This window comes from Emys orbicularis, chromosome 7 (genome assembly GCF_028017835.1).
Source record: "Emys orbicularis isolate rEmyOrb1 chromosome 7, rEmyOrb1.hap1, whole genome shotgun sequence".
NCBI lineage: Eukaryota > Metazoa > Chordata > Testudines > Emydidae > Emys > Emys orbicularis.
In genome coordinates, this window is record NC_088689.1 from 98,614,026 (window position 1) to 98,641,425 (window position 27,400).

Consider the following 27,400-nt stretch of genomic DNA (forward strand, 5'->3'; position numbering starts at 1 on the left):
CTTGGCACAAAAGTTCTCTGCCTTGGCTTCTTCTCAGGTCCCATTTGCAGTGCTTGCTGCCTTCTCTCCACTCCTCTGGTTTTTCTGCCTCCACACACACACCTCCACAAAGCAACAGCCAGTGAAACCCCTCCACCCATGTGTGCTTTGCATTTGTCTTTGTTTTGGGCAGTGACTCTGCCTGTGTTTGGGATGGAGACCACTCATTTCAGCTGCTTGTTCCTTAGAGTTTAAAGCCAGAAGAGACCATTAGAACAATCAGTCTGACCTCTTGATAGCTGCGGCTATTAAATTCCACTCAAATTACCCCTCTGTTGAGCCAAGTGACTTCAGTTAAACCTAAGCATTTCAGTCCTCAGGATACTAATCTGTTGTGAGCCAGACAGAGAACAGGAGAGACTGAGAGGACACCAATGCCTGAAGTCTCAGCAGTGGCAGGGAATTGACTAGATGAGAAGCTCAGGTGATCCCAGCAGGTGACCCATGACCCATGCTATAGAGGAGGGTGAACCCCCCCCCCAAAGTTCCTGCATATCTAACCTCGGGGAAGTTCCTTTCTGACCCCACATCTGGTGATCAGTTAGTCTCTGAGCATGTCAGCAAGACCCACCAGCCAGGCAACTAAAACAGAGGATTGTCTGAACCACCTGATAGCACTGGCCCTCCCCAGATGACTGTCTCCACCTCTGGCTGATGCTTCAGAGAAAGGTGAAAAAAAAGCCACACATTACAAGGTGTCAGGGGGAAAAAAAACTTTCTTGGCCCTTTCAGGCAGTCAGCTGAAGCATGGGATTAGGTGCTAGTCATTCTCATAGTACATACATAATATACATAATCCCTAACGCCTGCTGCCATAAAGGAGCTTAATGGCTTCTTACAACTACCTTAAATGAAGGGCAACAACTACACCCAACCCAGAACAACAAGGTTTAACCTGACCCCTGTTAGTATTGTGTGCATGTGTGTGGGGATCTCTCTGTGTGCACCACCTTCCCCGCCCCCCCGGGCCTTGCTGGTGTGGTGCCTGCTGCCCATGCAGCCCAGTAATGGCCTGTGGTGCCCGGCTCCCCACCACAGGCTCCATCTCAGTGAATAGCCGCAGCATACCGTTCCTGGCCAGTGGGGAGAGTGAGATCCTGGACCTGGACAGTGAGATGTACCTGGGGGGCCTTCCCGAGAATCGACTGGACTTGATCCTACCCCCTGAGGTGTGGACTGCCTTCCTCAACTACGGCTATGTGGGCTGCGTGCGGGACCTGTTCATCGACGGCAAGAGCCGGGACGTGCGGCGCCTGGCCGAGGTGCAAAGTGTGCCCGGCGTCTCCAGCTTCTGCTCCCGGGAGACGCTCAAGCAGTGCAGCAGTGCACCCTGCCGCAATGGGGGGGTCTGCCGTGAGGGCTGGAACCGCTTCGTCTGTGACTGCCTTGGCACTGGCTACCTGGGTAGAGTGTGCGAGAGAGGTGAGGGGGTCATGGGGGCACTGGGTACCTGGGCACAGTGTGGGAGAGGTGAGGGGGTCATGGGGGCACTGGGTACCTGGGCACAGTGTGGGAGAGGTGAGGGGGCTATGGGGGGTACCGGGTACCTGGCCAGGGCATGGGAATGGTGAGGAGGCTATGGGGGCACTGGGTACCAGGGCAGGGTGTGGGAGAGGTTAGAGAGGCATGGGGGGCACTGGGTACCTGGGCAGGGTGTGGGAATGGTGAGGAGGCTATGGGGGCACTGGGTACCAGGGCAGGGTGTGGGAGAGGTTAGAGAGGCATGGGGGGCACTGGGTACCTGGGCAGGGTGTGGGAATGGTGAGGAGGCTATGGGGGCACTGGGTACCAGGGCAGGGTGTGGGAGAGGTTAGAGGGACATGGGGGGCACTGGGTACCTGGTCAGGGTGTGGGAGAGGTGAGGGGGCATGGAAGTGGTGAGGAAGGAATCCAGGAGGCTACCCTCCCCAACTGCAGGTGGGATTTCTGTGTTAGGGTCAGTCATGGGAAACATGGTGCCACCGCCTGGTTGTCTCTTAGTGAGACAGATGGACCCTGGCATCAGGACAGAGTTGGTGAAAAGCTGATTCCTCAGCTCACTGGCAGCTCTGAAAAATCAGGGAAAGAAGTGAGTTTGGGTCGAAGGGAATTGGAACTTTCCTGGAATTTTCAACCAATCTAAAAGTCGACAATAAGTCTGTCTGGGGTGGACGCAGTGGGCTGGTTGGGGACATCTTTAAAGGGCTGGACTCCTAAAACGACTGAAGGAGGAGTATGAGGGGTGCCTCCATTATAACTTTTAGCCCCATGGTCAGCGCACTCACCTGGGATGAGAGAGCCCTGGGTTCCAGTCCCTGCTCCAACGAATGCACAATTTATACAAAGTGACCCAGCTCCAACAGGCCAGATGGGGAGAGACCCGCCCCAGAATAGCCTGTAGCTAGGTATTGGGGCACTCACCTGGAGTGGGAAGACCTACGGTTAGGTCACTGCTCCAGAGGGGGTTCCCCCAACCCAGGTGAGTGCTCTAACCACTGGGCTAAAAGTCATCCCCTCTGCCTCCAGCTGCAGTTTTGTGAATGGTACCAAAGTCCCACTATGAGCCCAGCCCCTACATTTGTTTTCTCTGAAACTATTCTGTGAAATTTGCAAAGAGTTTGGGGTTGACCGAAGCTGCGTTTTGGGATTAATAAACTATTTGCCCAAAAACCTTTGCCCAGCTCTAATCAGGACTCCTGGGTTCCATGCCTAGCTGTGGGAGGGGAGTGATGTTTAGTGGTTAGAGCAGGGAGGCTGGGAGTCAGGACTCCTGGGTTCTGCGTGGGGGGCTGGAGGAGGTTGGGATTGGGAGGAGGGGCTCTCTGGGTATTGTGGTGTAAGGCAGAACCTAACACATGTTCTCTCTCTCTCTCCCCCATTTCTGTTCTTTTTTTTTACCATCTCTCTCCTACCCCCATTGCCCCATCTCAACCCCCATTCCCCGTGCACCCCCATCCCTCATTACCCCCTACCCCTCAGAGGCCACAGTGCTGAGTTATGATGGCAGCATGTACATGAAGATCATGCTGCCGGGGGTGATGCACACGGAGGCCGAGGACGTGTCCCTGCGGTTCATGTCCCAGCGTGCCTATGGCTTCATGCTGGCCACCACCTCCAAGGAGTCGGCCGACACCCTGCGCCTCGAGCTTGACGGCGGGCAGATGAAGCTTACCGTCAACCTAGGTAACAGCCCCACCACCTGGGGATGCCCCAGTGCTGAGGGGGCTAACCAGCTCCCTGGGGGTCACCCCTCCCTCTTGGCAGCCGGTTCCAGGTGTCCCCTGGGAAGAGGTGACCCTAGGGTGCACCTTTGCTGAGGGGTCAGCCCCTGCTTTGGAGCCCTCCTGCGCCCATCTGGTCTTTAGAAAGACACCCCCTTTTCCAGGGGGATTCACCTTCGCACCCAGTTTGGTCTTGTTGGTGCCAGAGGGCGGCTCCCTGTCCAACATGGGACCTGCTTTCTCCACTGCGCCTGGCCAATGGGGCGAGAGGGGCCCTTCAACTCGCTGGCACCCCATTGGCTGGCAGGAGTTGGTGGGCCTGAGGGGGAAGAGCTCCCCATCTTTCTAAAGGCCTGGCAGGGTTTGGAGTGATTTCTAGCTCGCTGTTTTTAACCCTTCATCGGCGCAGACTCTGCCAGCCCAGCAAGCAGCAGCCGGGACCAAACCCCGCAACCCTTACCCCACTCTCTCATCCCCCCAATTCCCCCAAACTCTGCCCATCCACAACCCCCCAAACCCCACCTCCACATCCTTCACTACATCCCCAGCCTCCCAAACTTCTGCAGACCCACAGACCCCCACCCTATCTCCACAACCCCCCAAATCACATCCCCACATCCTCCGACCCCCACCCTTATCTCCATAACCCCCAAGCCCCACCCCCAAACCTCTGCAGACCCACAGACCCGCACCCCATCTCCACAACTCCCCAAACCCATCCCCAGACCCCCAAAACGCTGCTGACCCCCAGATCCCCGCCCCATCTCCACAACCCTCTTACTCCACCCCAAAATCCTGAAGATCCACAGCCCCCCCAACCAAACCCACAGCTCTCCCACATCCCACCCACCTCAGCGCAACTCCCTGTGGATACACTGCATTCCCAAACCTCACACCTCCTTCCCCTTGCCACACCTACCCTCATCTTCCCATCCCCCATGAGATTACCTCCCTTTCCCCCATGGGGTTACCCCCTTTCCCTCCCTCCTTCATCCCTCTCCCCCCATGGAGTTACTTCCTTCCACTCATTTCCCACCCCCATGGGCTCCCCTGTTGGCTCTTTGGTCCCGTGCCTGTTTGCGCCCCACTGTTCTGTTGCGGTTGACAACGTGGGTCAGACCCAGCCGTGTAGCCTGTGGGAATGGGGCCCCCTTTCCTTTCTCCCCAGGGAACCCAGAACCTCCTGTCCACCGCAGAGATCAGGGAATGGCAAGAGCTCCCCGCAACCTTCTAGGTAACAGAGGGCAGATCTGGGGTGGCACACTGTACCCCACCACTCCCTTAACTTCTTCCCTTCTGGCTATCTTGGGTTGTGGGGCACCTCTATAGTGGGACACTGATGCCCTCCATATGGACCCAAGGGATGCCCCTGTGCTGTACAGCACCCCCAGCTTCATATAATACCCTTCCCCCAGATTTGCGGGCATTGTCGACACCCCAGAATCTGTATATGACCCCCCATCCATGGGGTCATGATTGACAGAATCTCTGCCCCTCCCCCCCACCACATCACCTATTCATGAGGTGCAATCAACACGCTAGAATCTCCATGGTCCTCCCCATGCCCCTTTAATTTGTTCCCCCAGTTCCAGAGGAGCTTTGAAATAGGGTCTCCCAGATAATGTGGAGGATGCCATAATGTGCCTGCCACCATAAGGAACAGTGTCCTGGGGGCCAGAGTGGGGGACTGGGGAACCCCAGAAAGGGGGGTAAGAGCCCACCCTGAGCTGCATTTGCTAAGTAACCCCCCAAATTCCAGCCACCCTCTATAGACCCCCCCCCAGCACCCTCATTCCCTCCAGCACCCCGTATTCTTCAGTGCTGCCCCCCCTCACAGAATGCATTGGTGCTGGGTCTAATGTTCCCTGATCTCTGCATGGTTCCAGGGCTGCCCAAGGAAGATGGAGGTGGTAGCAAGCGGGGGCAACCCAAGCTTGGCCCCCTAATCCATGCTGGGTGCAGGGGGACCCTGGTTGGGGGAGTGAAGGGGAGAGGAGGTGCCCCCCATACATCTGAGCATGAGGCTGCTCAGCAGGGGTTAACCCCCCCCTTGTTTTCATCTTCCTTGTGGCACTGTTTGGGGTGCCAGGGTGGGGGAGGAAGAAGGGGGGGTCCATCCCCCACATTGCCCGCTGCACGGCTGGTGTTTGCAAGGTGGCCATTTGTCAGAGGGGTGGGGATTATCCCAACAAAGTGGGGGGAGGAGAATGAGCCCCATGAGCTGGGGGAAATTGACTGCGAACCCTGTTAAAGGTTATAAACCTTTCCTCTCTCCCAAAAAAGAGAAACCTCAGCCTAGATCATGCCTGTCACAGATCTGGCCAATCCACTTTCTAAACTGCTTCCAAGTTAATCCACTTTCTAAAGTGGTTCTGGGCTAATCCACTTTCCAAACCAGTTCCTACTAAACTGGTTTAAACATGTCAGCCCAGTCCTTGTAGATGGGATTCAGACTGAGCTGAGGAATTGGGTCCCAGCCCAGGCCCTGGCTCAGATTCCCAAGCCTAGCTGGCCCAACATCCTACCTTGAGCTGGGACTGTAAAGCTGCATCCAAAACCAGTTTGACAAACCCAGTTAGAAACCCAGTAAACCGGGACCTTTCCGTGACCCTGTTTTTGGTCAGCTTTCTCATCCCACTCCTCATTGCCCCCCCCCCCCCCAACAGTGCCAATCTGCTTCCTAAACCGGTTTAGGCCAGTTTCCTTTATAAACCAGCTCAGGCCAATTCCCTTTAACAAACTAATTCAGGCCTACAATCCCTTCAAGGCTAGGTCTACACTACCCGCCTGAATCGGCGAGTAGAAATCGACCTCTCGGGGATCGAATTATCGCGTCTCGTCGGGACGCGACAATCGATCCCCGAATCAACGCTCTTACTTCACCAGCGGAGGTGGGAGTAAGCGCCGTCGACGGGAAGCCGCGGAGGTCGATTTTGCCACCGTCCTTACAGCGGGGTAAGTCGGCTGCGATACGTCGAATTCAGCTACGCTATTCGCGTAGCTGAATTTGCGTATCTTAAATCGACCCCCCCCCCCCCTAGTGAAGACGTAGCCCAAGTGAGGACACAGTTATACCAGGATAAAGGTGCCTTAGGACCTGTCCACATGGGGAAATTTCGCAGCATAGCTACCGCGGAATGGTTATTAATTGTTAATTATTAACTCCCAGTATGGACACTCTGTTCTGGAATAAAAGTGATTTTATTCTGGGATAATTACTCCGCTTGCCAAGCTCTGCCGGGGAATTTCCCCATGCGGAAAAAATCTCATATCAGAAAAGCTTATTCCCTGCCCCTACAGGAATAGCTATGCACTTTGATATTGGTACAACCATGTCCACATTAGGCAGCACTGTTCCGCTTTAGACTGGGGAAACTAAAGCAAGACAACTTGTGTGTGTAGCCAAGGCTGGAGATTGGCAGCTCTTTAGGAGCAGGGACTGGCTTTTTGTTCGGTGTCTGTCCAGCACCTGGCACAATGGAGCCCTGCTGCATCATTAGAACGACTGTTTATGACTTGAATTGCAGAAGTGCCTGTGAGCCCCCATCTTGGTTGCACCAGGTGCTGTACAGACACAGTCCAGTTATCATACGCAACAAGAAATGATGCAGCCCCACCACTGTCCTGGAAGGTAGTTTGGGGCTGTAGGTGGGATACTTTTAAGGGACCAGTTCCTACCAAATTTGGTGTCCCCTTCCTCAGTGTGAGAGGTTTCCGTTCCCCTGCGCTCCAAATGGCCACCTTGACCCGCGTCTGTCCCCGGATGGTGGGCTGTGAATTGGATGGTTGTTTGCAGAAGTAACTTTGAAGGATGTAAAACTGTTGCGTTCTCTTCTCTCTCCCCCTACCCCCCCATCACCCTGGCCCCCGTCTCAGACTGTGTCAGGATAGGCTGTAACCCCAGTAAGTCACTTCTTTACCTTCGGGGTTTTTATTTCATGTTCTCTCTCTCCTGCTCGTTAAATGAACCGGGTGAATTTTGGGGGTCAATCCTAATGGAAAGGTGACAGGTGCTGTATGACTGTAGCTGATTTGCTATGACACTGCACAGAAGAGGTGGAGGGGCTGGGACTCCTGGGTTCTATTCCTGGCTCTGGAAGGGCAATGGTGTCTAGCAGTTAGCATGTGTGGGCTGGGAGGTTTTCAACTCTGCGAAGGGAGCGGGTATAGGGGTTAGTGCAGAAGGGCTGAGTGAGAACTCCTGAGTTCTGCCCTGGCTCAGGGAGAGAAGTGAGGGCTGGTGGTTAGAGCAGCAGACTGGGAGTCAGGGCTCCTAGGTTCTATCCCCAGTGCTGCCCATTTTAGGGTGTCACCTTAAAATGAGTCACTTCACTGCTCCTTGCCTCAGTTTCTCCTTGCCTCAGACTAACTGCACCTGCCCTGTATGTGCATGTCCGAGCTTTATACCCCTACTGCATGTTTGATGCTTACAGAGCCTCATATAGGGTGGGGAGGGTTGGCTAGGAATTGCCCTGCACCCCATCCCCACCTGGACCTGGAACACCCCAAGAAGACAGGACCTGCTATTTCCCCCCCACCCCATGCCTTGGCCCCTCAGGCACTGTTGACACACTACCCTCCTCCCTGCAGCCTGTTTGCACCACTGCCCCTGCAGGCTGGATTCAGAAACACACTATGGGGTGTCATAAGCCCTCCTACTGCAAGCAACTGATGGGGAGTCTCTAGTTCATGGTTCTCGCCCTGTCCAGCATGGAGCTGCTCAGCAAATCTGGGGTAGGGGCAAATTAAACACACACACCCGTGTCCCCACAGGCGAGTGGCAAAGCCCTGGTGGTAAGTGACTGGCACCTTGCTTTGGGATGATAGGTGCAGGGCACCACAGCACCTTTGTCGTTTCTGTGCCCACAACACACACCACATGCACAAGCCTCACATGGTTACATAGACTCACCCAGCCACACCACAGTCTGCCCCAGACACACACAATCAGCTACACACACAAAAACACAAACTTTCACACTTACCACACATAAAGAGATTCACACAACCACAATTGCACCAAACCACCACACCCCCATGCAGCAGGTCTCATTCACTCACGTAGATGGCAATGCACACACACTGAGGAGAGTAGGTCTTACTCCTTCCAGCGGGGGCAGCATGCACGCACACATACACACACCCAGCAGGGGGACACTGATATGCACACTGGCCAGGGAACAGATCCAAATGCATGTTTGCATGCCAGTTGGGGGAACATTGTACCACACAAAGACTGTTGGGGTAGGCACCGATTACACATACATGTGTGCCAGCTAGGGTCTGTGTCACACCATTACATACATGCATGTGCTGGTCAGAGGGGCACACCATTACATGTGTGCCAGCTGTGGTGCATTTCACACCATTACATGAATGTTCCATCCAGGGGAGTACACCATTACATATACATGTGCACTGGCTGGGGGGCACACAGTTACACACGTGTGCACTGGCTGGGAGGCACACGGTTACAGGTGTGTATGCACTGGCTGGGAGGCACATGGTTACACACATGTATGCGCTGGTTGGGGGCACACGGTTACACATGTATGCGCTGGTTGGGGGCACACGGTTACATGCAGTGGCTGGAGGACACACAGTTACATGTGTGAGTGTGCTGGCTGGAGGCACGGTTACACGGGTGAGTGCGCTGGCTGGGGGGCAGCCATGGTTACACTCACGTGTGCTCAGGGCTGCACTCGTGCCAGCAGTGACATGCAGCCCCCAAATGTGATGCATCTCCTGACAGCGAGGAGCTCCACCCCTTGGACTCAGGTGCGTAGATGGGCCAATGGCATTTCATTGGCTAGAAAGGGGTGGGGCCCCATGGTGGGGATAAGACCCAGCTCTTGTGCATGTGGGTTCCTAGCGTGTTGGGAAGAGAACACCTAATCACAACTCACCCTTGTGCCAGGCAGGTGAAGAATTTACTATCAGCTCATGGAAGGGGAAGCTGAGACATAAGGAGGGGAAGTGACCAGTCCCCAAGATCACAGAGACAGCTGGGGAGAGAACCCAGGAGTCCAGGCTCCCAGTCCCAACACAGATTTCCATGTCTCCCATATAGTCCTTGATCTAAATTGCTGAGTTGCTACCCCCCTCCCCCCCCCGGGTCTGGGAAATCCAGCCAGGATTCACCCTGACAAAGAGTCCCAGGTGTTTGGTGGGTGGGTTCCAGCTCCAAATGAGCCCTAGAATTGGGAGGAGAGCCAGGGGTGGGGGAGGATGATGGAGGTCTCTACACCATGGGGCAGAGACTTAGTGCAGAGAGGTGTGTGGGTGAAGGGAATATGCATGGGTGAGGGTTGGGAGTGGGTATGAGGAGGGGGAGTAGGGATGATGATATGTGGAAAGGTGGGGAATGAGGTGGGGTGGCTCTGGGGATGGGGGGAACACAGAGGTGAGGATTGCAATATGTAGAAAGGGGCTAGGGATTGGAGGGGCAGTGACTAGGGGTGGGATGAAGGAGTGTATTTCCTCACTGCCTCTCCAACCCCCATCCCTAGATGTGAGGGGATCCCCATCCCCAGGTGCGTTGTAGCCCCCAGGGCGGGGAAGGAAAGGTCTCGGGGGTGGGGAAGGAAAGGTCTTGGGGGTGGGGAAATACAATTGGGCCTCCCTCCCCCAACTCAGGTGAGGAGGGGGCTCTTTTGCTTTGGGAACCTGTGGGAGGTCAGAATCCCTTGAACAGCCCCCCCATCATTCCCTGCCCTCCCCAGAGTCCTTTAATCCAACCAGCAAAAGGATGCCTCCATTGCTGGACGAGGAGCTGCAGAGTCTGGGTTTCCCCACCAGGTGGCAGAACTCACTTAAGCAAGCCTGATTTACCTGGGCTAATGGCACTTAGGGCGGCGTCCACCTGCTAACGCAATAGCTGATGCACTGTGCCCAGCACCTGGGGGAGGGTGTGGAGAAGAATATTTCCCATTGTCATCCACCTGCCCCCTCAGAAATGAATAATCTAGGCCCAACCACACTTCAGAGTATAAACAATAACAGACTAGCCATACTCGCTGTAAACCTGGGCTGATTAGCCTCCATGCAATGAACGTAGGTCCATCTGCAATACAAATACATAATAATTAGCCCATCTCCCTACCCAGCTGGGGGTATCAACCCCTGTGCAATTAATAACATGCAAAATAATAATTAATGAACCACTTCCTTAGAGAACTTGGATTGTTAGAACCATTCAATTAATATAGGTCCTACTCCAATACAGATAGCTGCTGATAATTTAGTCCCTCCTCTCCCTATGGATCAAGAGTTGTTAGAGTCCCTGCAATTAATAACAGGCCAGGGTTGCATGACTGGTGGCCATGATGGGGCTGTATCCAGCCCACCAACCAGGAGACAGCTCCCTGGCCCCTGCTGGAGAAAGGAAAATGTGTCCCTGGGCAGGGGCACAAGCTCATCTGCCTTCCCACAGATTGTGGAGCTGAGCAATGGCGGGCAGGCGTGTGTGAGGTGACACCGTGCAGCGCGGGGCTGTCGCTGCAGGACTCACTGCTCTGGCGCATGTTCTCACAGCAGCAGGGACCACTTCTTCCTGGACCACACCAGCCGGCCAGAGGGGCTGGTGGGGCCTCTGCTATCTTAAGTTACCCATCCCTGCATTAGGCCCAAAGTAGAAATACCATAATTAATTAGCCCCTCCTCTATGTACCTGGGGATTATTAGCCCCCATGCAATTAATAATATGCAAAATACTAATGAACCATTCTCCCAGAGACCTGGGGTTGTTGGTGCCTTGCAATTAATGTTGGTCCTACTGCAATACAAATAATTAGCCCTTTCCTTCCCCGTATACCTGGGATCGACACCCCATGCAACTAATATGCCAATTGATTAATTATCCACTACCACATGCAATTATTATGAATACTAATTTAGGTCCTTCCTATATAGCTGTGTTTATTAGCCCCCATACAATTAATAATAATGAACCATTCCCGCACAGACCTGGGGTGGTTAGAAAGCATGCAAATAATGTAGGCCCTACTACAATACAAATGAGTCCCTCCTGTCACCACATCCACCTGGGTATATTAGACACCCATGCAGTCATTAATAGGCATGGTGATAACTATTAAATAGCCACATCCTCCCGTGCAGTGACCTGGCATTAACCCTCCCATGCAATGAATTAGTTGCCTAATGGTAATGATTCATTAGCCACTTACGGGCTCTCAGCCCTGCCTCCACCCTGCTCTAAGCACACCTGGATCGGGAGGGGGTGATTCAGGAGAGGGGGGTCTCTTAGCAGCTGGCTGTTTATTGGGTCACCCCTACCAGCTAGCGGTGACTGAGAAGATGAGGTGCTAATGGGGGGAGGAATAGTGGGTTAGGATTGGCCATGGGTATTACTTTTTTCCTAACCTGTGGTTTGAGGGGTCACCAGTTCCCCATTTCTGACCTGGGGGGTTTCCTTGGAGATGCAGGGATGGATTTCAAGATGATCTGTCATTTCACTTGTTCTCTTGCTGATTCGCTTGCTCACCAGCAGGTGGTGATACATACACACACACATTCTCCAGTAGCAAGCCTTTAGTCTTGGTCCCTGTGTGTGAGAGACAAAGAGACTAGCAAGGTGGAGAGCTGAATAGAGCAGTGTAGGTGTGCTCAGGGCTGTGTGTGCAATTGCACCTAGCAGTAGAGTGCAGTGGGGTGTAGGTGTGCTCAGGGCTGTGTGTATGAAATTATACCCAGTAGGGTGTGTGTGTAGGTGTGTTCAGGGCTGTGTGTGTGGTTATACCCAGCAGGGAGTTGTAGTGGGGTGTGGGTGTGTATGGTTACACCCAGCAGGGGGTTGTAGTGGGGTGTGCTCAGGGCTGTGGGTGTGTATGGTTACACCCAACAGGGGGTTGTAGTGGAGTGTGGGTGTGCTCACGGCTGTGCATACAGTTGGAAGCTGTAAGGTTTGGGCCTGAATTTCCTGAGGAGCTGTTTTTTCCCAACCCTGAGCCAGAGTTTCCCCCGAGCAGCTGTCACAACCTCTCCAGGGTACGGGCACCATCCCAGTGTAGCAACTGCAGAGCAGGAGTGCAGTGCGGTCAGGACTTGGGAGGAATGGAGGGAGTGATGAACTACCCCATCCCTCACCCATCCCCCTGTGCACTCTTTGCCCTCAGGGAGTGTATGGGCTCTAGGAGGGTGGGGTGTATATTGGGGGCCTGTATAATCCCGGCCTGTTGCCAGCTGGGGCAGTCTGGTGGGGGGGTGGGGTGTCTGCGTGGGTTCAGTGTGTATCTAGGAGGGAGTGGGGAGGGCGAGATGCTACCTAAGTTGCTATGGTATGGGGGGGAGAAGCTGGGGGGGTGTTGCCAGCTGGGTGAGTATTGGGGGTTGTGTGTGTTCAGGATGTATCCAGACAGGCAGGGGAGGGGCTGGCACCTGGGGGCTGTCTAGGCCTTGTGCCCATTCCCCCGACCCCATTGGAGCACTAACCCCCTGTGCTGCCCCCCTCCCCAATTCAGGTAAAGGCCCCGAGACCCTCTTCGCTGGCCACAAACTCAACGACAATGAGTGGCACACAGTGCGGGTTGTGCGGCGCGGGAAGAGCCTGCAGCTCTCGGTGGATAACGTCACCGTGGAAGGTACGTGAGGACCCCAGACTGGGATAGCAGGGAGCTGAGGGGCACTGGCAAGGCTGGGGTGGGGGGAGCCCAGGGCTGGGATAGCAGGGGGCTGAGGGGCACTGGCAGGGCTGGTGTGGGGGGAGCCCAGGGCTGGGATAGCAGGGGGCTGCCAGTTGGGATGGAGGGTCACCGGCTGGGGTGAGGGCACAGGTCTGGAGTCTGCCCCCGTCCCACCCTGGTGTGTAACAGTGCCCTGCCCCCCTCCCGCTCCAAGCAGGGCAGATGGCCGGCGCGCACACCCGCCTGGAGTTCCACAACATCGAGACCGGCATCATGACGGAGCGCCGCTTCATCTCCGTGGTGCCCTCCAACTTCATCGGGCACCTGAGCAGCCTGGTGTTCAATGGGCTGCCCTACATGGACCTGTGCAAGAATGGCGACATCAGCTACTGCGAGCTCAATGCTCGCTTCGGCCTGCGCAGCATCATTGCCGACCCCGTCACCTTCAAGAGCCGCGCCAGCTACCTGGCGCTGGCCACGCTGCAGGCCTATGCCTCCATGCACCTCTTCTTCCAGTTCAAAACCACCGCCACCGACGGCCTCATCCTCTTCAACAGCGGCAATGGCAACGACTTCATCGTGGTGGAGCTGGTCAAGGGGTGAGACGCAGCCCCTACCTCCCCACCCCAGTGGGCCATGGGCCTGCCCCGGCCTGGGCTCCTTGCCCTGCCCGCTAGGCAATGGGCCCTGCCCCAGGGAGCAGGCCTAGTGCCCAACCTCTGATCCATGTGCTATGCCCTCTGGGCCTGCTGCATCCTCAGGCACAATGCTCCTCTGCCCTGCCCACTAGGGTCTTCTCTCCACCCCACTGCCCTGCCTCCTGCCTCTCTCACTGCCCCTCACAGGGAGCCCTGCCCTCACTGACCCCAGCTCTGCCTCAAGTGCTGCCCACAGGGCGCTGGGCCTCACACAGGGGCCTAGGTCTCCTGCCCATTGTCCTGCCCTCTGGGCACACGCTCCTCCCGCTGCTCTGCCAACCAGCCCATCTGCCCACCCCCTCACGCTCCACTGCCCCCTCCACACAGGTACATCCACTATGTCTTCGACCTGGGCAACGGGCCATCGCTGATGAAGGGGAACTCCGACAAGCCGGTTAATGACAATCAGTGGCACAATGTAATCGTGTCGCGTGACACCAGTAACGTCCACACGCTCAAGATCGACTCCCGCACTGTCACCCAGCACTCCAATGGTGCCCGCAACCTGGACCTCAAGGGTGAGCCACGCCAGCCGGCGCTGGGCCATGAGGGCACCGGGGGCACACTCCCCGCACAGGCAGTGCTGGCCCCAGCATGGAGCTAAGAGGGGCTGCACTGCAGGGTGCGGGGGGTCGGTATGGGGGGCTGTGCTGCAGGGTGCGGGTGGTCAGTATGCGGGGCTGGGCTGCAGGGTACAGGGGGGTCGGAATGGAGGGCTGTGCTGCAGGGGGTCAGTATGGGGGGCTGCGTTGCAGGGTGCAGGGGGGTTGGAATGGGGGCTGTGCTCTGGGGGTGTTGGTGTGGGGGGACTGTTACAGGTTGCAGTGAGGGGTCAGTATGGGGGCAGGCCCGGTGCTTCCATTAGGCGACCCTAGGCAGTCGCCTAGGGCGGCAGGATTTGGGGGGCGGCATTTTGCCGCCCTCAGCGGAAATTCAGCGGCGGAGGGTTCTTCCGCTCCGGGTCTTCAGCGGAAATTCGGCGGCGGGTCCCGGAGCGAGTGAAGGACCCGCCGCCAAATTTCTGCCGAAGACCCGGAGCGGAAGGACCCCCTGCCGCCGAATGCTCAGAGGAGGAGCGCTGCTGCCTAGGGCGGCAAAAACCCTGGCACCGCTCCTGTATGAGGGGGCTGTGTTTCAAGGAAGCAGGGGGGCAGTGTGGGGGGGCTGGGCAGCAGGGGTGTGGTGGTGGGGCGGTGGTGTGGTGTGATCTCCCCATGTAGCCAGAACTGACTGTATCTCAGATTGGATTGTTTTGCTGAAGCTCCCCAGCAGTGTCCATTGAGTTTGGAATTCTGCCTCACTTCCTGTCTTAAACTGCTGTGTGGATATGAAAAGCCGTGCGCGCCACCCCAGAGGTGGCTGCATCTCAGCACTGGCAGGGGCGTCCCTGACTTAGACTGAGCCATGCACTGGGGTTGGTATTCCTGCAAGCGAAAGGACCCAGAGGATCCTGTCCATTCCTTCACCATGGATCACTCAATCGGCCGGGAGCAGGCCGGCGCTGGGGGGCTGTCACAGATCCACAGGCTCCAGGCTGCGCCCCCAGCTTTGTGGAGGAATCCCTTCGCTGCGCCAGACCCCAGGGCTCTCACTCTTCCTCCAGGGTGGGCCACGCAGCCTCCCGCCTGCTGAGACTGACCCTATATCTGTCTGCCCGCCTCGGTAGCTCTCAGGTGGGAGCACCCAGCTTCCTCCAGCAGCCAGCGCTTCTCCCCCAGCGCCCCCTCCAGTCCTTTCTTCTCCAGCTGGGGTCTCGGCTCAGCTTCCCTGCTGGGAGGGTGGATCCCTGAGTCAGTGGGGCTGGCCTGGTCTCTCTGGCCCCTTGTTCTGGGTCGGTTACAGCTGGTTCCTGGAGGGCTCTATTCATTCCACCCAGACAGGGAGGTGACGCTCGCCCCTGTGTCCCCTAGGGCTTGTCCTCATTAGAAAATTAGGTTGGTTTATGTACATCGCTCAGGGGTGTGAAAAATCCACAATCCCTGAGCCCGTAGTTAAGCCAACCTAAGCCCTGGGCTACACTACAAAATCATCTCAGTATTACTATGTCACTCAGGGCAGTGGCGTAGCCAGCTTTTAAGAGGAGGGGGAGCAAAGATAAAAAAGGTGCCCTCCCTTGGCTCCTCCTCTGGCCACGCCCCTTGGCTCCTCCTCCGGCCGCACCGTCCCTCCCCCTCCATGGCTCCTCCAGCCCTGCCGTGCCACCCCCGTGGCCCCCCCTCTCGCTCCTCCGGCCGCCATGCTGCGCCCCCTGCCCTGCTCCTCCGGCCACGCCCGCCGCCCCCCCATGGCTGCCGGCCGCGCTGCGGGCCGCCAGCCTGGGCGCCCCCTCGCTCCTCTGGCCCGGCCGTGGCTGCTGGGCCGCCAGCCTGCATCCCCCCTCGCTCCTCCGGCCCGGCTGCAGCTGCCAGGCCGCCAGCCTGCGTCCCCCCCTCGCTCCTCCGGCCCAGCCACGGCTGGCGGGCCGCAAGCCTGGGCCCCGCCTCGCTCCTCTGGCCCTGCCGCAGCTTCCGGGCTGCGCTGCGGGCCGCCAGCCTGGGCCCCCCACCCCTCCTCGCTCCTCCGGCCCGGCCGCAGCTGCCGGGCTGCCAGCCTGCGTCCCCCCTCGCTCCTCCAGCCGCTTTTGGAAAGGCGGGGGAAGCGGCTGCTTCCCCTGCACCCCGCTAGCTATGCTAGTGACTCAGGGTGTGAATAATCCACGCCCCTGCGTTGCTGTGTCCGCAGGAGGGCTACCCCCTCCACAGAGCTACTGCCTCTTGCAGAGGTGGAATAACTACGCCCATGGGAGACGTTCTCTCCTCGACATAGGAGCATCTTCTCTTAGGTGCTACAGCCATGCATCTGCACCAGTGCAGTGTTTTAAGTGTAGACCTGCTCTTAGTCCTTTCCCCCACACTGAGTAACAGTGCAGCATATAGGGGAAACCAAGGCACATACAAGGCCATGTCTGCACTGCCACTTATATCACTGAGGGGTATGAAAAAACCACCCCCCTGAGCAGGGCCGGCTCCAGGTACCAGCGAAGGAAGCAGGTGGTTGGGGCGGCCAATGGAAAGGGGCGGCACGTCCGGGTCTTCGAAAGCAATTCGGCAGCGGGTCCCTCAGTCCCTCTCGGAGCGAAGGACCCGCTGAATTGCCACCAAAGAATGAAGTGGCGCGGTAGAGCTGCTGCCGAAGTGCCGCCGATCGTGGCTTTATCTTTTTTTAGTTTTTTTTAGTTTTTTTGCTTCGCCGCTTGGGGCGGCAAAAAAGCTGGAGCTGGCCCTGCCCCTGAGCAACGTACGTTTCGCCAGCATAAGTGGTAGTGTGCACAGTGCTGTGGCGGTGGGAGAAGATATCACCACTCATTGAGGTGGCTTTATTAGGTCGATGGGAGAGCTCTCTCCCGTCGGCACAGAGCGGCTACCGGAGCGCTCTTACATCGGTACAGCTGTGCCACTGTTAGACATGGCCTACGCGACTCACAAAAATAGTACCCAAAATTCCCGCTTTGTCATAGCCTGCACCCCAGTGAACCTCCAGCACTGCCCCCATCCCAAAACCCACTCAGCACCACGCCATTGTGGTGCTGGGGTTCATGGGGTCAGGGCAGGAGTGAAAGTAACTTACAGGACTTACCGGTACAGGCAAGTCGCATCTTAGGCGCATTTAACATGCGCGAATTCAGCTTTGCGCGGTCAGCAAAAACGGGAAGAAAAAAAGAAAAACAACAATATAAAAACTGCATCTGTAGTGCGGGCGATTCTGCCCGCCATTGAACTCAATGAGTGTTTCACTATACGCGGTTTTCGCTTTACGCGCTAACCGCGGAACAGAACCCCCGCGTAAGATGAGACTTGCCTGTACTGCCGGAGTCCTGAGGGGAGTGTGGCCTCATCAGGAAGAGGCGGGGCCTCTCAAGATTTAAAGGCCGTGGGGCACCGGCTGTGGCTGGGAGCCCCAGGGCCTTTAAATCAACCCAGAGCTCCCAGCTGCAGAGGTGGCTGGGAGCCCCTGGGGCTCAGGGGAAAATTAAAGGGCCCCGGACTCCGGCCGCCGCGGAGCTCCGGGTCCTTTAAATCCCCACCGCAGCTCTGGCTGCCGGAGCTGCGGGCGGGATTTAAAGGGCCCGGAGCTCCTGCCGCTGCGGGGAGCCCTGAGCCCTTTAAATCCCCGCCGCGGAAGCCGGTGCGGTCCGGCATGGCGTACTGGCTCTTGCCGGTACGCCGTACCGGACTGTACCGGCTTACTTTCACCTCTGGGTGAGGGCAGGCCTGGGGTGATGGCGGGAGAAAGCGAGTTGATTGTGGCACTGGGAGTCTCACGGGGTAGGAGCAGCCCTGGGCTGATGGGGTGGGGAGAGGGGTGCTGATTGGGGCACTGTGGGCTCATGGGGTGGGAGCAGTGCTGGGTTGATGGGGCAGGGAGAAGGGGAGTTGATTGTGGCACTGGGAGACTCACGGGGTAGGAGCAGTGCTGGGCTGATGGGATGGGGAGAAGGGGTGTTGATTGGGGCACTGGGGGGCTCATGGGTAGGGCCCTACCAAATTCACGGACATGAGAAATGTGTCACAGACCGTGAAATCAGACCTCCACCGTGAAATCTAGCTAGGGGAGGGGCAGGGCTGGGGGCACCTAGCCAGGGGCTCCTAATGGGCCCCGGCTCCAGCTGCTAGTCCCATCCTGGCTGGGGAGGGATGGGACTTACTCTTCCCCTGCATAGCCGCTCAGGGGGGGTTGTTCAGACCCATCTCCGGGTACCTACCCCATCTGCGGTCCCTTTTCATGGAGTCTGGATTCCTTTGCTCCCCCATCCCCAGGGCACGGGTTGTGGGGACAGCCGGGGCAGGGGTACATGGACCAATGGGGGATGTGGGGGCTTTAGCTCCTCCCTTGGCCAGGTCTGTTCAGGGGAGGGGAAGGTGGTGGGGCAGCCCTGTGGCGTGCGGGGGGCTAAAGGACCCTTTGCCCGCTGACGTGTCTCGTGCCCTCCCCAGGAGAGCTGTACATCGGGGGGCTGAGCAAGAACATGTTCAACAACCTGCCCAAGCTGGTGGCCTCGCGGGATGGCTTCCAAGGCTGCCTGGCCTCCGTGGACCTCAACGGCCGCCTGCCCGACCTCATCGCTGATGCCCTGCACCGGATCGGGCAAGTCGAGAGGGGCTGCGATGGTAAGAGTCCCCCTGCTGCCCAGAGCCCACCTTCCTCCGGCCCAGCCTTGCCCAGCAGGGGGCGCTGTGGGGAGCAGGCAGGAGCACTGACTGGGGGGGGGGAGCTCCCTCCTCTGTCCCGGCCTCGCCCAGCAGGGGGCGCTGTGGGGAGCAGACAGGAGCACTGACTTGGGGGTGGGAGCTCCCTCCTCCGGCCCGGCCTCGCCCAGCAGGGGGCGCTGTGGGGAGCAGGCAGGAGCACTGACTCGGGGGGGCGCTCCCTCCTCTGGCCTGGCCTCGGAGGGGGCGCTGTAGGCTCAGACTATCCAGGTCTCCCTGTTCCTAGTGCCCCCGTCTCCTCTTCTGCTGATAATGGGGATTGCGCCTCGGAAACCAGCCTGCTTCCAGCGCAGCCCATTCCCCCTGTGGGGGACGCTTGCCCCGTGATGGGGGGCTGTGGGGAGGACCAGAGAGATGCAGACACCTTCATTAGCTGCCAGCTCCCAGCCATGAGCGTTATGTCTCCTCAGATGCTGCCTCGCGTCAGCAGTGGGATATGGGTGGAGGCTGCCAGGGACTCCCCCCATCTCCCCTACCGGCTCCAGCTCCTCACCTGGCATTCCTGCCTCCTTCCCCCACCCTGGTGTAACACTCCTGGGCACCTGGATGCTACCCAGCTCTGGGAGGGGAATGGGGTCTGCGGGTTAGAACGTGGAGGGCGCAGGGGGGTCTATCCCCAGCTCTGCCCCTGACTCGTTGCAGGTCCCCTCCTCTCTCTCACCTGCTTTTTTCACTCTGCTCATGGGGGTTTATGACCCCAAGCCCTGTCCCGAAGGGCTGGGGGAGCCAGGCCAGTAACCCCCATCCCTGCCTCTTGCCCCCAGGGCCCAGCACCACGTGCACCGAGGACTCTTGCGCCAACCAGGGCGTCTGCCTGCAGCAGTGGGACGGCTACACGTGTGACTGCACCATGACCTCGTACGGTGGCCCCGTGTGCAACGACCGTGAGTGCTGGGGCCCAGCATGCCTGGCTGAGGGATGGGGAAGGATCCCGCAGGGGGAGCTGCATGCCGGGATGGGGGATAGAAGGAGGGGGAAGGCTTGCGCTGGGGGGCCGCAAGCTGGGGGACTGCAGGAAGAAGGGTGGGGCACTCACGCTGTGATTCTGCGAGTCTGGAGCATGGGGGGGAGCGTGCTAGGACTGGGGGTGCCATGTGCCCAGCTAGGGGATGGACAGGAGGAGGATGATCATACGGGGGGGTGACCTGAGCTGGGAGCATCAGGAGGCCAGAGGAGCACTCACATGGGGCATTGGCTTTTGCCTGGCTGGGGACTGTGGTTTGACTGGTCTCTGGGACACCCCTGAACTGATGAAATTTGGGGGTGCCCTGGGCTGGGTCTGTGGGCCTGGGTCATGGGCCCACATTGAGCCCATTGGCTGGGTCCAGAAACTGGAAGGATACCAGGGGGGTAGATCTGTGTGCCAGGGCTTCTGCGCAGGTTGTGTCAGAGCTGTGGGCCATGTTAGTGCCAGGGGCTGGTTGGCACTGTAGGACAGGTGGACACTATGGGCTCTGCCCATGAGGCTGGGTCCTTGGTCTGGTGGGGTGGGTCCATGGGGCTGGATCTGTGGGTTAGTTAAGCCCTGTGGGGTGGATCAGTTGGGGTGGGTCCATGGGACTGGAGCTGTGGTCTGGTTTAGCTCTGTGGGGTGAGTCTGTGGGGCAGGGTCCATGGTCTGGTTCAGTTCTGTGGGGTGGGTCTCTGGAGCGGAGTCTGTGGGTTGATGCAGGTCTGTGGGGCTGGATCCGAGTGCTGGCTCTGGATCTACAGGTCTGTCGCATCTTCCGCGCATTTAACATGCGTGATTTCAACTTTACGTGGTCGGCAAAAACAAAAACAAAAACAAAAAAAAAAGAGAAAAATAACAATTTTAATACTATACCTGTAGTGCGGGCGATTTCGCCCGCCATTGAACTCAATGGGATTTTGGCTATACCCGGTTTTCGCTTTACGCGCTAACCGCGGAACGGAACCCCCGCGTAAGATGAGACAGACCTGTATATGTTGGCTCAGGGCTGTGGGGCAGCTCCATGGATTGTGTGAGTTGGACAGTGAATTGAGTCCACACCTTGGAGATGCCTCCTGTGACGGCTTCTCAGCATTGCCCAGCAGCTGGGCCCAGGGGACTGATCCATTCCCCACAGCCACCCCACCCCCCCCGAAGCAGATCCTGGCATGGGGAATGGGGCTGGGATCCAGGCTATGGGGAGGGACACCCAGCTGGGTGGGTGGTGGCGGGAGCTCTCTCCACTGGTAATGGGGGTGGGGCATGTGTGAGTGATTCTCATTGGCACTGCATAGTGGGCATTGGAGTGTGGAGTGTCCTAGCTGTGCTCTTGGCCCAAGCCCATCACCAGGGCATCTGACGAGCCCCCAGGAATTCCTGTCCTCTGCAGCATCCTCTCCCTCTGGAATTCCATCCTCCCCCCACGCCCTCTGCACTGGGCATTGCGCATCTGTGTGAGAGGGGAAATACATTCCGGGAGTCTAAAGGGGAGCCATGGAGAGTTGGTCACGAGTATGAGGGCAGGGGCTGGGGACAAAAACAAAGCCTGGGTTAAGGAATAGAATCTAGTGTGAATCGTGCAAGGAATGAATTGCATGTCCCTGCTGCCTGAGCCCTAAGGGGTGTGTGTTCTGCCCCCTGCTGGAGTGGGGGAGCCCTGCTCTGCATGTGCACTGCCCCCAGCTGGAGAGAATGAGCCCTGAGGGGTGTGGGTGTGGCGGTGTGTTCTGCCTCCGGCTGGAGGGGGTGACCCCTGCTCTGTGTATTTGCTGGTTTGATTTTGACTCACTCCCATGGCATCACATGCTGTGGGCTGGGGTGTCTCGGGGTTGGTGCTATGTATTCTGAGCACTGTTTTGGGGGTAGGGGTGCCATTGTTTTAAATGATTGACAGCTTTGGAGGATGATTAAACAACTAAATCCAGGCACCTGTGGCTTTTGTGAGTGGCTGCCCCTGAAATGCTGGGAGCTGCAGTGGGTGGGACAGCACCAGAGGGGGGTTGTGTGTGAGTGTATCTTGTGCTAGATCCTCATTGCTAATGTCACTGTGTCAGTAAATAAAAAGATTCTTTTTTGGGATGCAGCGATCTTGGGGAACCCCAAATGTGCAAGGAGGTGAAACTGGCAAAAGCCAGCTGGAATGCTTCACTTTTTGTGCGAGGATGTGAAAGTCTGAGTGTGAAAAATGGCTAGAAAGTGACCGGGCCCCTTCACAGGGTGTGTGCAATGGGTGCTGCAGAATGTGAAAGGGGCTTAAACGGGACAGAAAGGCAACCAGCTTGCTCTCTCTTTGCAAGCATGTGGAAACCGGGGTGGGTGTGATTAGAAAAGGGAGGGGTGCCTAGCACGGTTTAGGTGTGACTGTCCAGACGGGAGAGGGATTTGAAAGGAAAGTAAAAGTGATCAGCTGTCTCCGTTTGTGCAAGCATGTGACCACCGGAGTGTGAACATGCCAAGAACATGTAAGTGCCCTGGCACGTTTCACTGTGTGTGTGGGGGGGGGTCATGGAACCCAGAACAGGATGTGAACGGAGGCAGTCGTGAGCGTGACCAGGCCTTGCACTGCGTGTGCGAGCACGTGAAAACCCAGGACTGTAAAGAGAAAGCAAGGAGGTGGTTTGTTAGTGTGAGCGTGCAACGGGCAGAGCCCAGCAGGGCGAGGTGGGCAGGGGCCAGGTGGGGGTCTGCCCCCCTCCCGCTGCAGGGGGCTGTTAGTTAGCCCAGTGCAGGAGCTGCATTTTGCCAATGTGGGTTTCATCTTGACAATCTCTCCAGCAGGTGGCTGGGTGGGTGGGGGACACGAGGAGTTGTAATCATCCCATGGTGTTTGCTCACTAGTCCTCCTGGGTCTCGTGGTTGGGGGGCAGGGCTAGGAGGCGGGACTCCTGGGTTCTATCCCAGCTCTGGGAAGGGAGAGGTGTCTAATGGTTAGAGCAGGGGGCTGGGAGCAAGGACTCCTGGTTCTATTCCTCACTCTGCCATAAACTGTCACTATGACCTTGGCTTCAGTCACTTTAATCTCCCTGTGCTTCAGGTTTCTCCATCTGTAAAATGGGGAGATGATATTGACCCCCTAGACAGGGAATGAAAGAGGGGAGCAGAGGAAAGAATGGATGGATGGAGGGGATGGGGGTGAACAGAGGAGGAGTATGAAGGGGTGGGTGGGTGGCTGAAGGGGTGTGGGGTGGATAGAGTATGAGTATAAGGGAGTGAGTGAGTGGGGGTGGATAGAGGGGTAGTACAGGGTGTGGATGGCGGGGTGGATAGAGGAAGAGTATGAAGGAGTGGGTGGGTGAGAGTGAATAGGGGAAAGTATGGGGCGTGGATGGTGGGGGTGGATAGAGGAGTAGGATAGAGGAGTGGTGGTTAGAGGAGTAGGACGGAGGTGATGGTGGAGGGGGGGTGGATAGAGGAGGAGTATGAAGGACTGGGGAGTGGAGAGGGGGCAGTATGGGGCATGGATGGACGGGGTGGGGGTAGATGGAGGAGTAGGATGGAGGAGTGGTGGAGGGTGTGTTTGGGATGGATGGATGGGTAGAGGAGGGGTTCATGGGGCACGCTGCAGAACTGAGTCCTGGATCTGAACCCCTGATGTCTCTGTCCCAGTGCTACTGGGGGCCATTTCTCATCCCCGCACCTATTTGTCCTCCCTTCGCCCACTCTGTGCTGCCGACCCCCACCTGGGGGCCCCAGCGAGGGCTGGAGTTTCCACCCTGCACTGCGATGGATGGGGGCGGCAGGCCTGATGTGACAGCCTTGCTAGTGCTGGGCACGGGGCACGAGGGGACAGGCTCCGTCCGCGCTGCCAGCTGGATTAATGGGTCTACAGCGCAGGAGCTGCCCTGGGCATCGCTCACACGTCGCAGGAGCTGAAGGCTCATTTATCCCCCACCCCTCCCTCCCCAAACTCCCCTATTGTTAAATAGTCATTGTCTGGGCTTTGCTTTGGGGACCTTTTATCTCTGCACTGACAGCCTCCAACGCCGCCTGCTGGGAGAGGCTGGGGCTGGAGAAGCTGGGAGCTCCCCCCAGCCAGTGCTCCACCCCACTCCCTATGGCGCCCCGTGCTAGGAGAGGCTGGGGCTGCAGCATCTGGGAGCTTGCCCCACACTCAGCACTCAATAGGAGGTGCTCTCCCTTTGCAGTCAGCGCTGACCCCAGTTCCCCAGAACGGCACTAAGGGCTGCTGCACTGCTGAAGTTTCCAACTTTGACTGGCTGTAAAAACAACCTGCTCACTTTTGTTCATTAAAGATCCATGGAGTAATTAAACTCTCTGCCCCATCCCAGAGGTGGCTGCATCTAGTGCCAGGTGAGGGATTCCTGTATAAACAGCCCCCCATACCCCTCCCCAGAGCTGGGTGCATCTCTGCACTGGGCGAGGGATCCCTGTCTTATAAGAACCTTTGAGATGCTGTAGGGCAGTTAATGGCTTGTTGGTTATTTCAGGCACCTTTGTGACCCTGGGGCTGTGTGTTTGAGGGTTAGGTACTTTGCCCCAATCTCCATCTCACCTTCTCCTCTCCCTGGGCTCTGATCCCCTAGGCCGAAAGAAAAGCTCTGCCCCCTACCTCGAACTGGCAGGCACTGATGGAGCTGCGTGTGTATTGGGGCTGACAGCCCCATCCATTTCAATGAGCCACTGACTGCCTATGATACCCAAGGATTTGTTAAGGAGTCTCTTCACTGGAGCCAGGCCAGCTTTGCTCTCTGTTCCCTGCACCGAAGGGGTGTCACAGATTCATTTGCTCCCTCCCTCCCCTCCTCCATTTCATTGGCATAAACAGCCTGCTCCTCCTTGTCCCATTCTGCTGCTCTTCGCCAGGGGGTGGCTGGATCAAATCCAGCTCAGGAGGCTAGCTGCCCAGTGCCAGAGGGGGGCAACAGCTCATGGGCTGGTTCATAGCTGGAAGGAAACACATCCCAGGCAGCCAGTGGGGCAGCGGGAGAATGAGCTGCTCTATTGCCCTGAGAAAGGATGGAGGGTTATGGGGGAGGGCGGGAAAGGGGGCGCTGCCAATGCCCGAATAGAAGCAGTGGGGGGAAGATGCAGGGCACTGGGTAAGAGAATCAGGGCCCAAACCATCAACTGTGGACCAAGGTGGTGTTGGATCTTTCTCTATTTACCCCAGTGTAAATCTGGAGCAAGTCCCTGCATTGGATCAGAATCCAGCCCTGGCCCCATTGCAGTCAGGGGGTGACTCTGGATTGACCCTGGGGGAGCAGAGATCAGAATCTGGCCCTGGCCCCACTGCAGTCAGGGGGTGATTCTGGATTGACCCTGGGGAGCTGGAAGTAGAATCTGGCCCTGATCATGCTTACTGCCCTCATAGGAAATCCCTCCAAATGCCAATGGATCTCTGCTCTCCCATGGGGCTGGGCTAGGAAACCAGCTGGTAAGGGGGCAGCAGGTAGGAGAGAGCCATTAGTGAGCTCCCTCACTGCAAGCGCTGGCCTCCCTACTCCAGCAGCCCTGGCTCTGCAAACACCTCTCAGGTGACCTGTGCTTGCAGGCTCCAGCTGCTGCATTGGAGCATATCAGCAGCTGCAGGGACCATCCGTGCAGGGATTGCTCCCCCATGCCGAGATGCAGCCCCTGTGGGGCGGGGCACGGGGCTGTTAAACAGCAGCAGGGTAGTATGAGAAGGGATATGGAACTGCTGTCAGTGGGGGTTGGCCAGGGCAGAAAGGGTTAACACCCCAACTCCATGGAGGGAAACAGGCCAGGGGATGCTTTAACCTCAGTTACACCTCTTCTTACTTCACATAGCCTTGGTAACGCAGCGCCCCCTAGCGCTGTACTGGAGTCAGCACTGACTGCCTGGGGAGAGCGCCCCCTGCAGCACAGCGCCCCTACTACGCAGGGTGTTATTGGGGCCAGCACTGACTGCAGGGGCCCCCTAGCGCCACACGGGGCCCTGGGGGCCAGCACTGACTGCAGGGGCCCCACAGCGCCCCTAGCGCCACACGGGGCCCTGGGGGCCAGCACTGACTGCAGGGCCCCCCTAGCGCCACATGGGGCCCTGGGGGCCAGCACTGACTGCAGGGGCCCCACAGCGCCCCTAGCGCCACACGGGGCCCTGGGGGCCAGCACTGACTGCAGGGCCCCCCTAGCGCCACATGGGGCCCTGGGGGCCAGCACTGACTGCAGGGGCCCCCTAGCGCCACACGGGGCCCTGGGGGCCAGCACTGACTGCAGGGGAGAGCGCCTACCACTGAACTCTTGCCCCACCCCATGGGTTTGGTCTTCCATACAAGCACTGGTGAGATGGGATCAGCCCCAAAGGTAACTGTCTCCATGGCTCTGCCCTCACCCACAGCACCTTCACTAAATCCCTGTGACTCTGGAGCCATGTCATTGGGGTCACCTGTAACCCTGAGTCCTGGACAGTATGAACACCTCCCCCAGGCCCATTGGGCTGGCACATCCTCCCCTTGGGCCCGGGTGAACCCTAACCCAGCACACACACACTGAGGAGGATTCGTCCCCTCCAGCAGGGCTCAGCACTCTCTCTCTCTGAGCAGGGCTCATTCCCTCCACCAGGGGACAGCACACAGCCACTCCTGCAGCCTTCAGCCCCCCAGCTGCTTGCAAATGTCATGCCTGGTTGAGATGCTGGAGTCCTATCACCTGTTTCCCTGTGCTCTATTCCTTCCAGGGTGGGGGTAGGCGTGCAGACAGGGGTAGTTGTAGTTGTCCCCAGTGGCAAGATCCCCCTCCCTTGCATCTCTCCCTCTTGTAGAGATCAGCCCCCATGCTGATAAATCTCCTGGGATCCATGGCCTGGCTCCTTAGGAGCTGATGTTGAGTCAGGACTCCGGGGTTCTGTTCCCTGCTCTGGGAGGGGAAGGGAGTCTAGTGGTTAGAGCGGGGGGGCTGGGAGTTCCTTTTGGTGTCTGTGTGTGAGGGAAGGTTAGTTGTGGGGGAGTCCCTTGATTCCTTGTTGCTTTTGAGATCCTCTGATGTTGGGTTTTGTGTGTCTGTCCATCCCTGCCCAGCTTTCCCATGCACTCTTCTCCTCTCCCCCCTCCTCTCCCCCCCCGCCCCCCCGGCAGTGAGCACAGGCCAGGGCCCTGAGCCATGTCCCTGGTGCTGTAAACAGGGCCATTTCCCAGCTGGGCTGTATTTCTCAGCCTGCTCTGTAAATCTGGGCCCAGCCATTAACGCTCTCCTGCTTGATTTACAGCCTTTCCCTCTGCCTCGCTTGCTGCACTGCACGCCTGGAGACTTGCTGGCTTCTGGGGAGGAGGCAGGGGCCTACTGGGTAGAGCAGGGGGCTGGGAGCCAGTGCTCCTGGGTTCTGTCCCCAGCTCTGGGAGGGGAGTGGGGTCTAGTGGGTAGAGCAGGGTGGCTGGGAGCCTGGGCTGTTTGGGGTGATTCTGAGCTGGTTCCAGGAGACTGGATGAAGGGCTGCTGTCTGCCTCCATGCGTCTGGCCCCGTCCTGGGCAGTGGAATGACTTGCAGGGGCAGGTCAATGGTGGGCCCTGGCCATGTCAGGATGTGAGCACCCTAACCCTGGGCAAACCCCGAGCTGCCAGCTGGGAGCCCTGAGTCAGCAGCCTGGCTGTGTCTGTGTCCCAGCCCTCATGGCTTACTCGCTGCAGGCTGGCCGTGGTCTCGGCTCGC

General features: G+C 57.9%; 1 protein-coding gene across 1 annotated transcript in view; it reads left to right on the plus strand.

The window, feature by feature from the left end:
* The window catches only part of NRXN2 (neurexin 2), a 293,562-nt gene that overhangs the window by 126,401 nt on the left and 139,761 nt on the right, over positions 1-27,400 (plus strand). The window contains exons 9-16 of the mRNA XM_065408659.1: positions 1,078-1,461; positions 2,998-3,201; positions 7,116-7,142; positions 12,719-12,838; positions 13,095-13,479; positions 13,906-14,096; positions 18,552-18,725; positions 19,589-19,708. Coding sequence (XP_065264731.1) covers positions 1,078-1,461; positions 2,998-3,201; positions 7,116-7,142; positions 12,719-12,838; positions 13,095-13,479; positions 13,906-14,096; positions 18,552-18,725; positions 19,589-19,708 — 1,605 coding nt within the window. The remainder of the gene's footprint in view (positions 1-1,077; positions 1,462-2,997; positions 3,202-7,115; positions 7,143-12,718; positions 12,839-13,094; positions 13,480-13,905; positions 14,097-18,551; positions 18,726-19,588; positions 19,709-27,400) is intronic.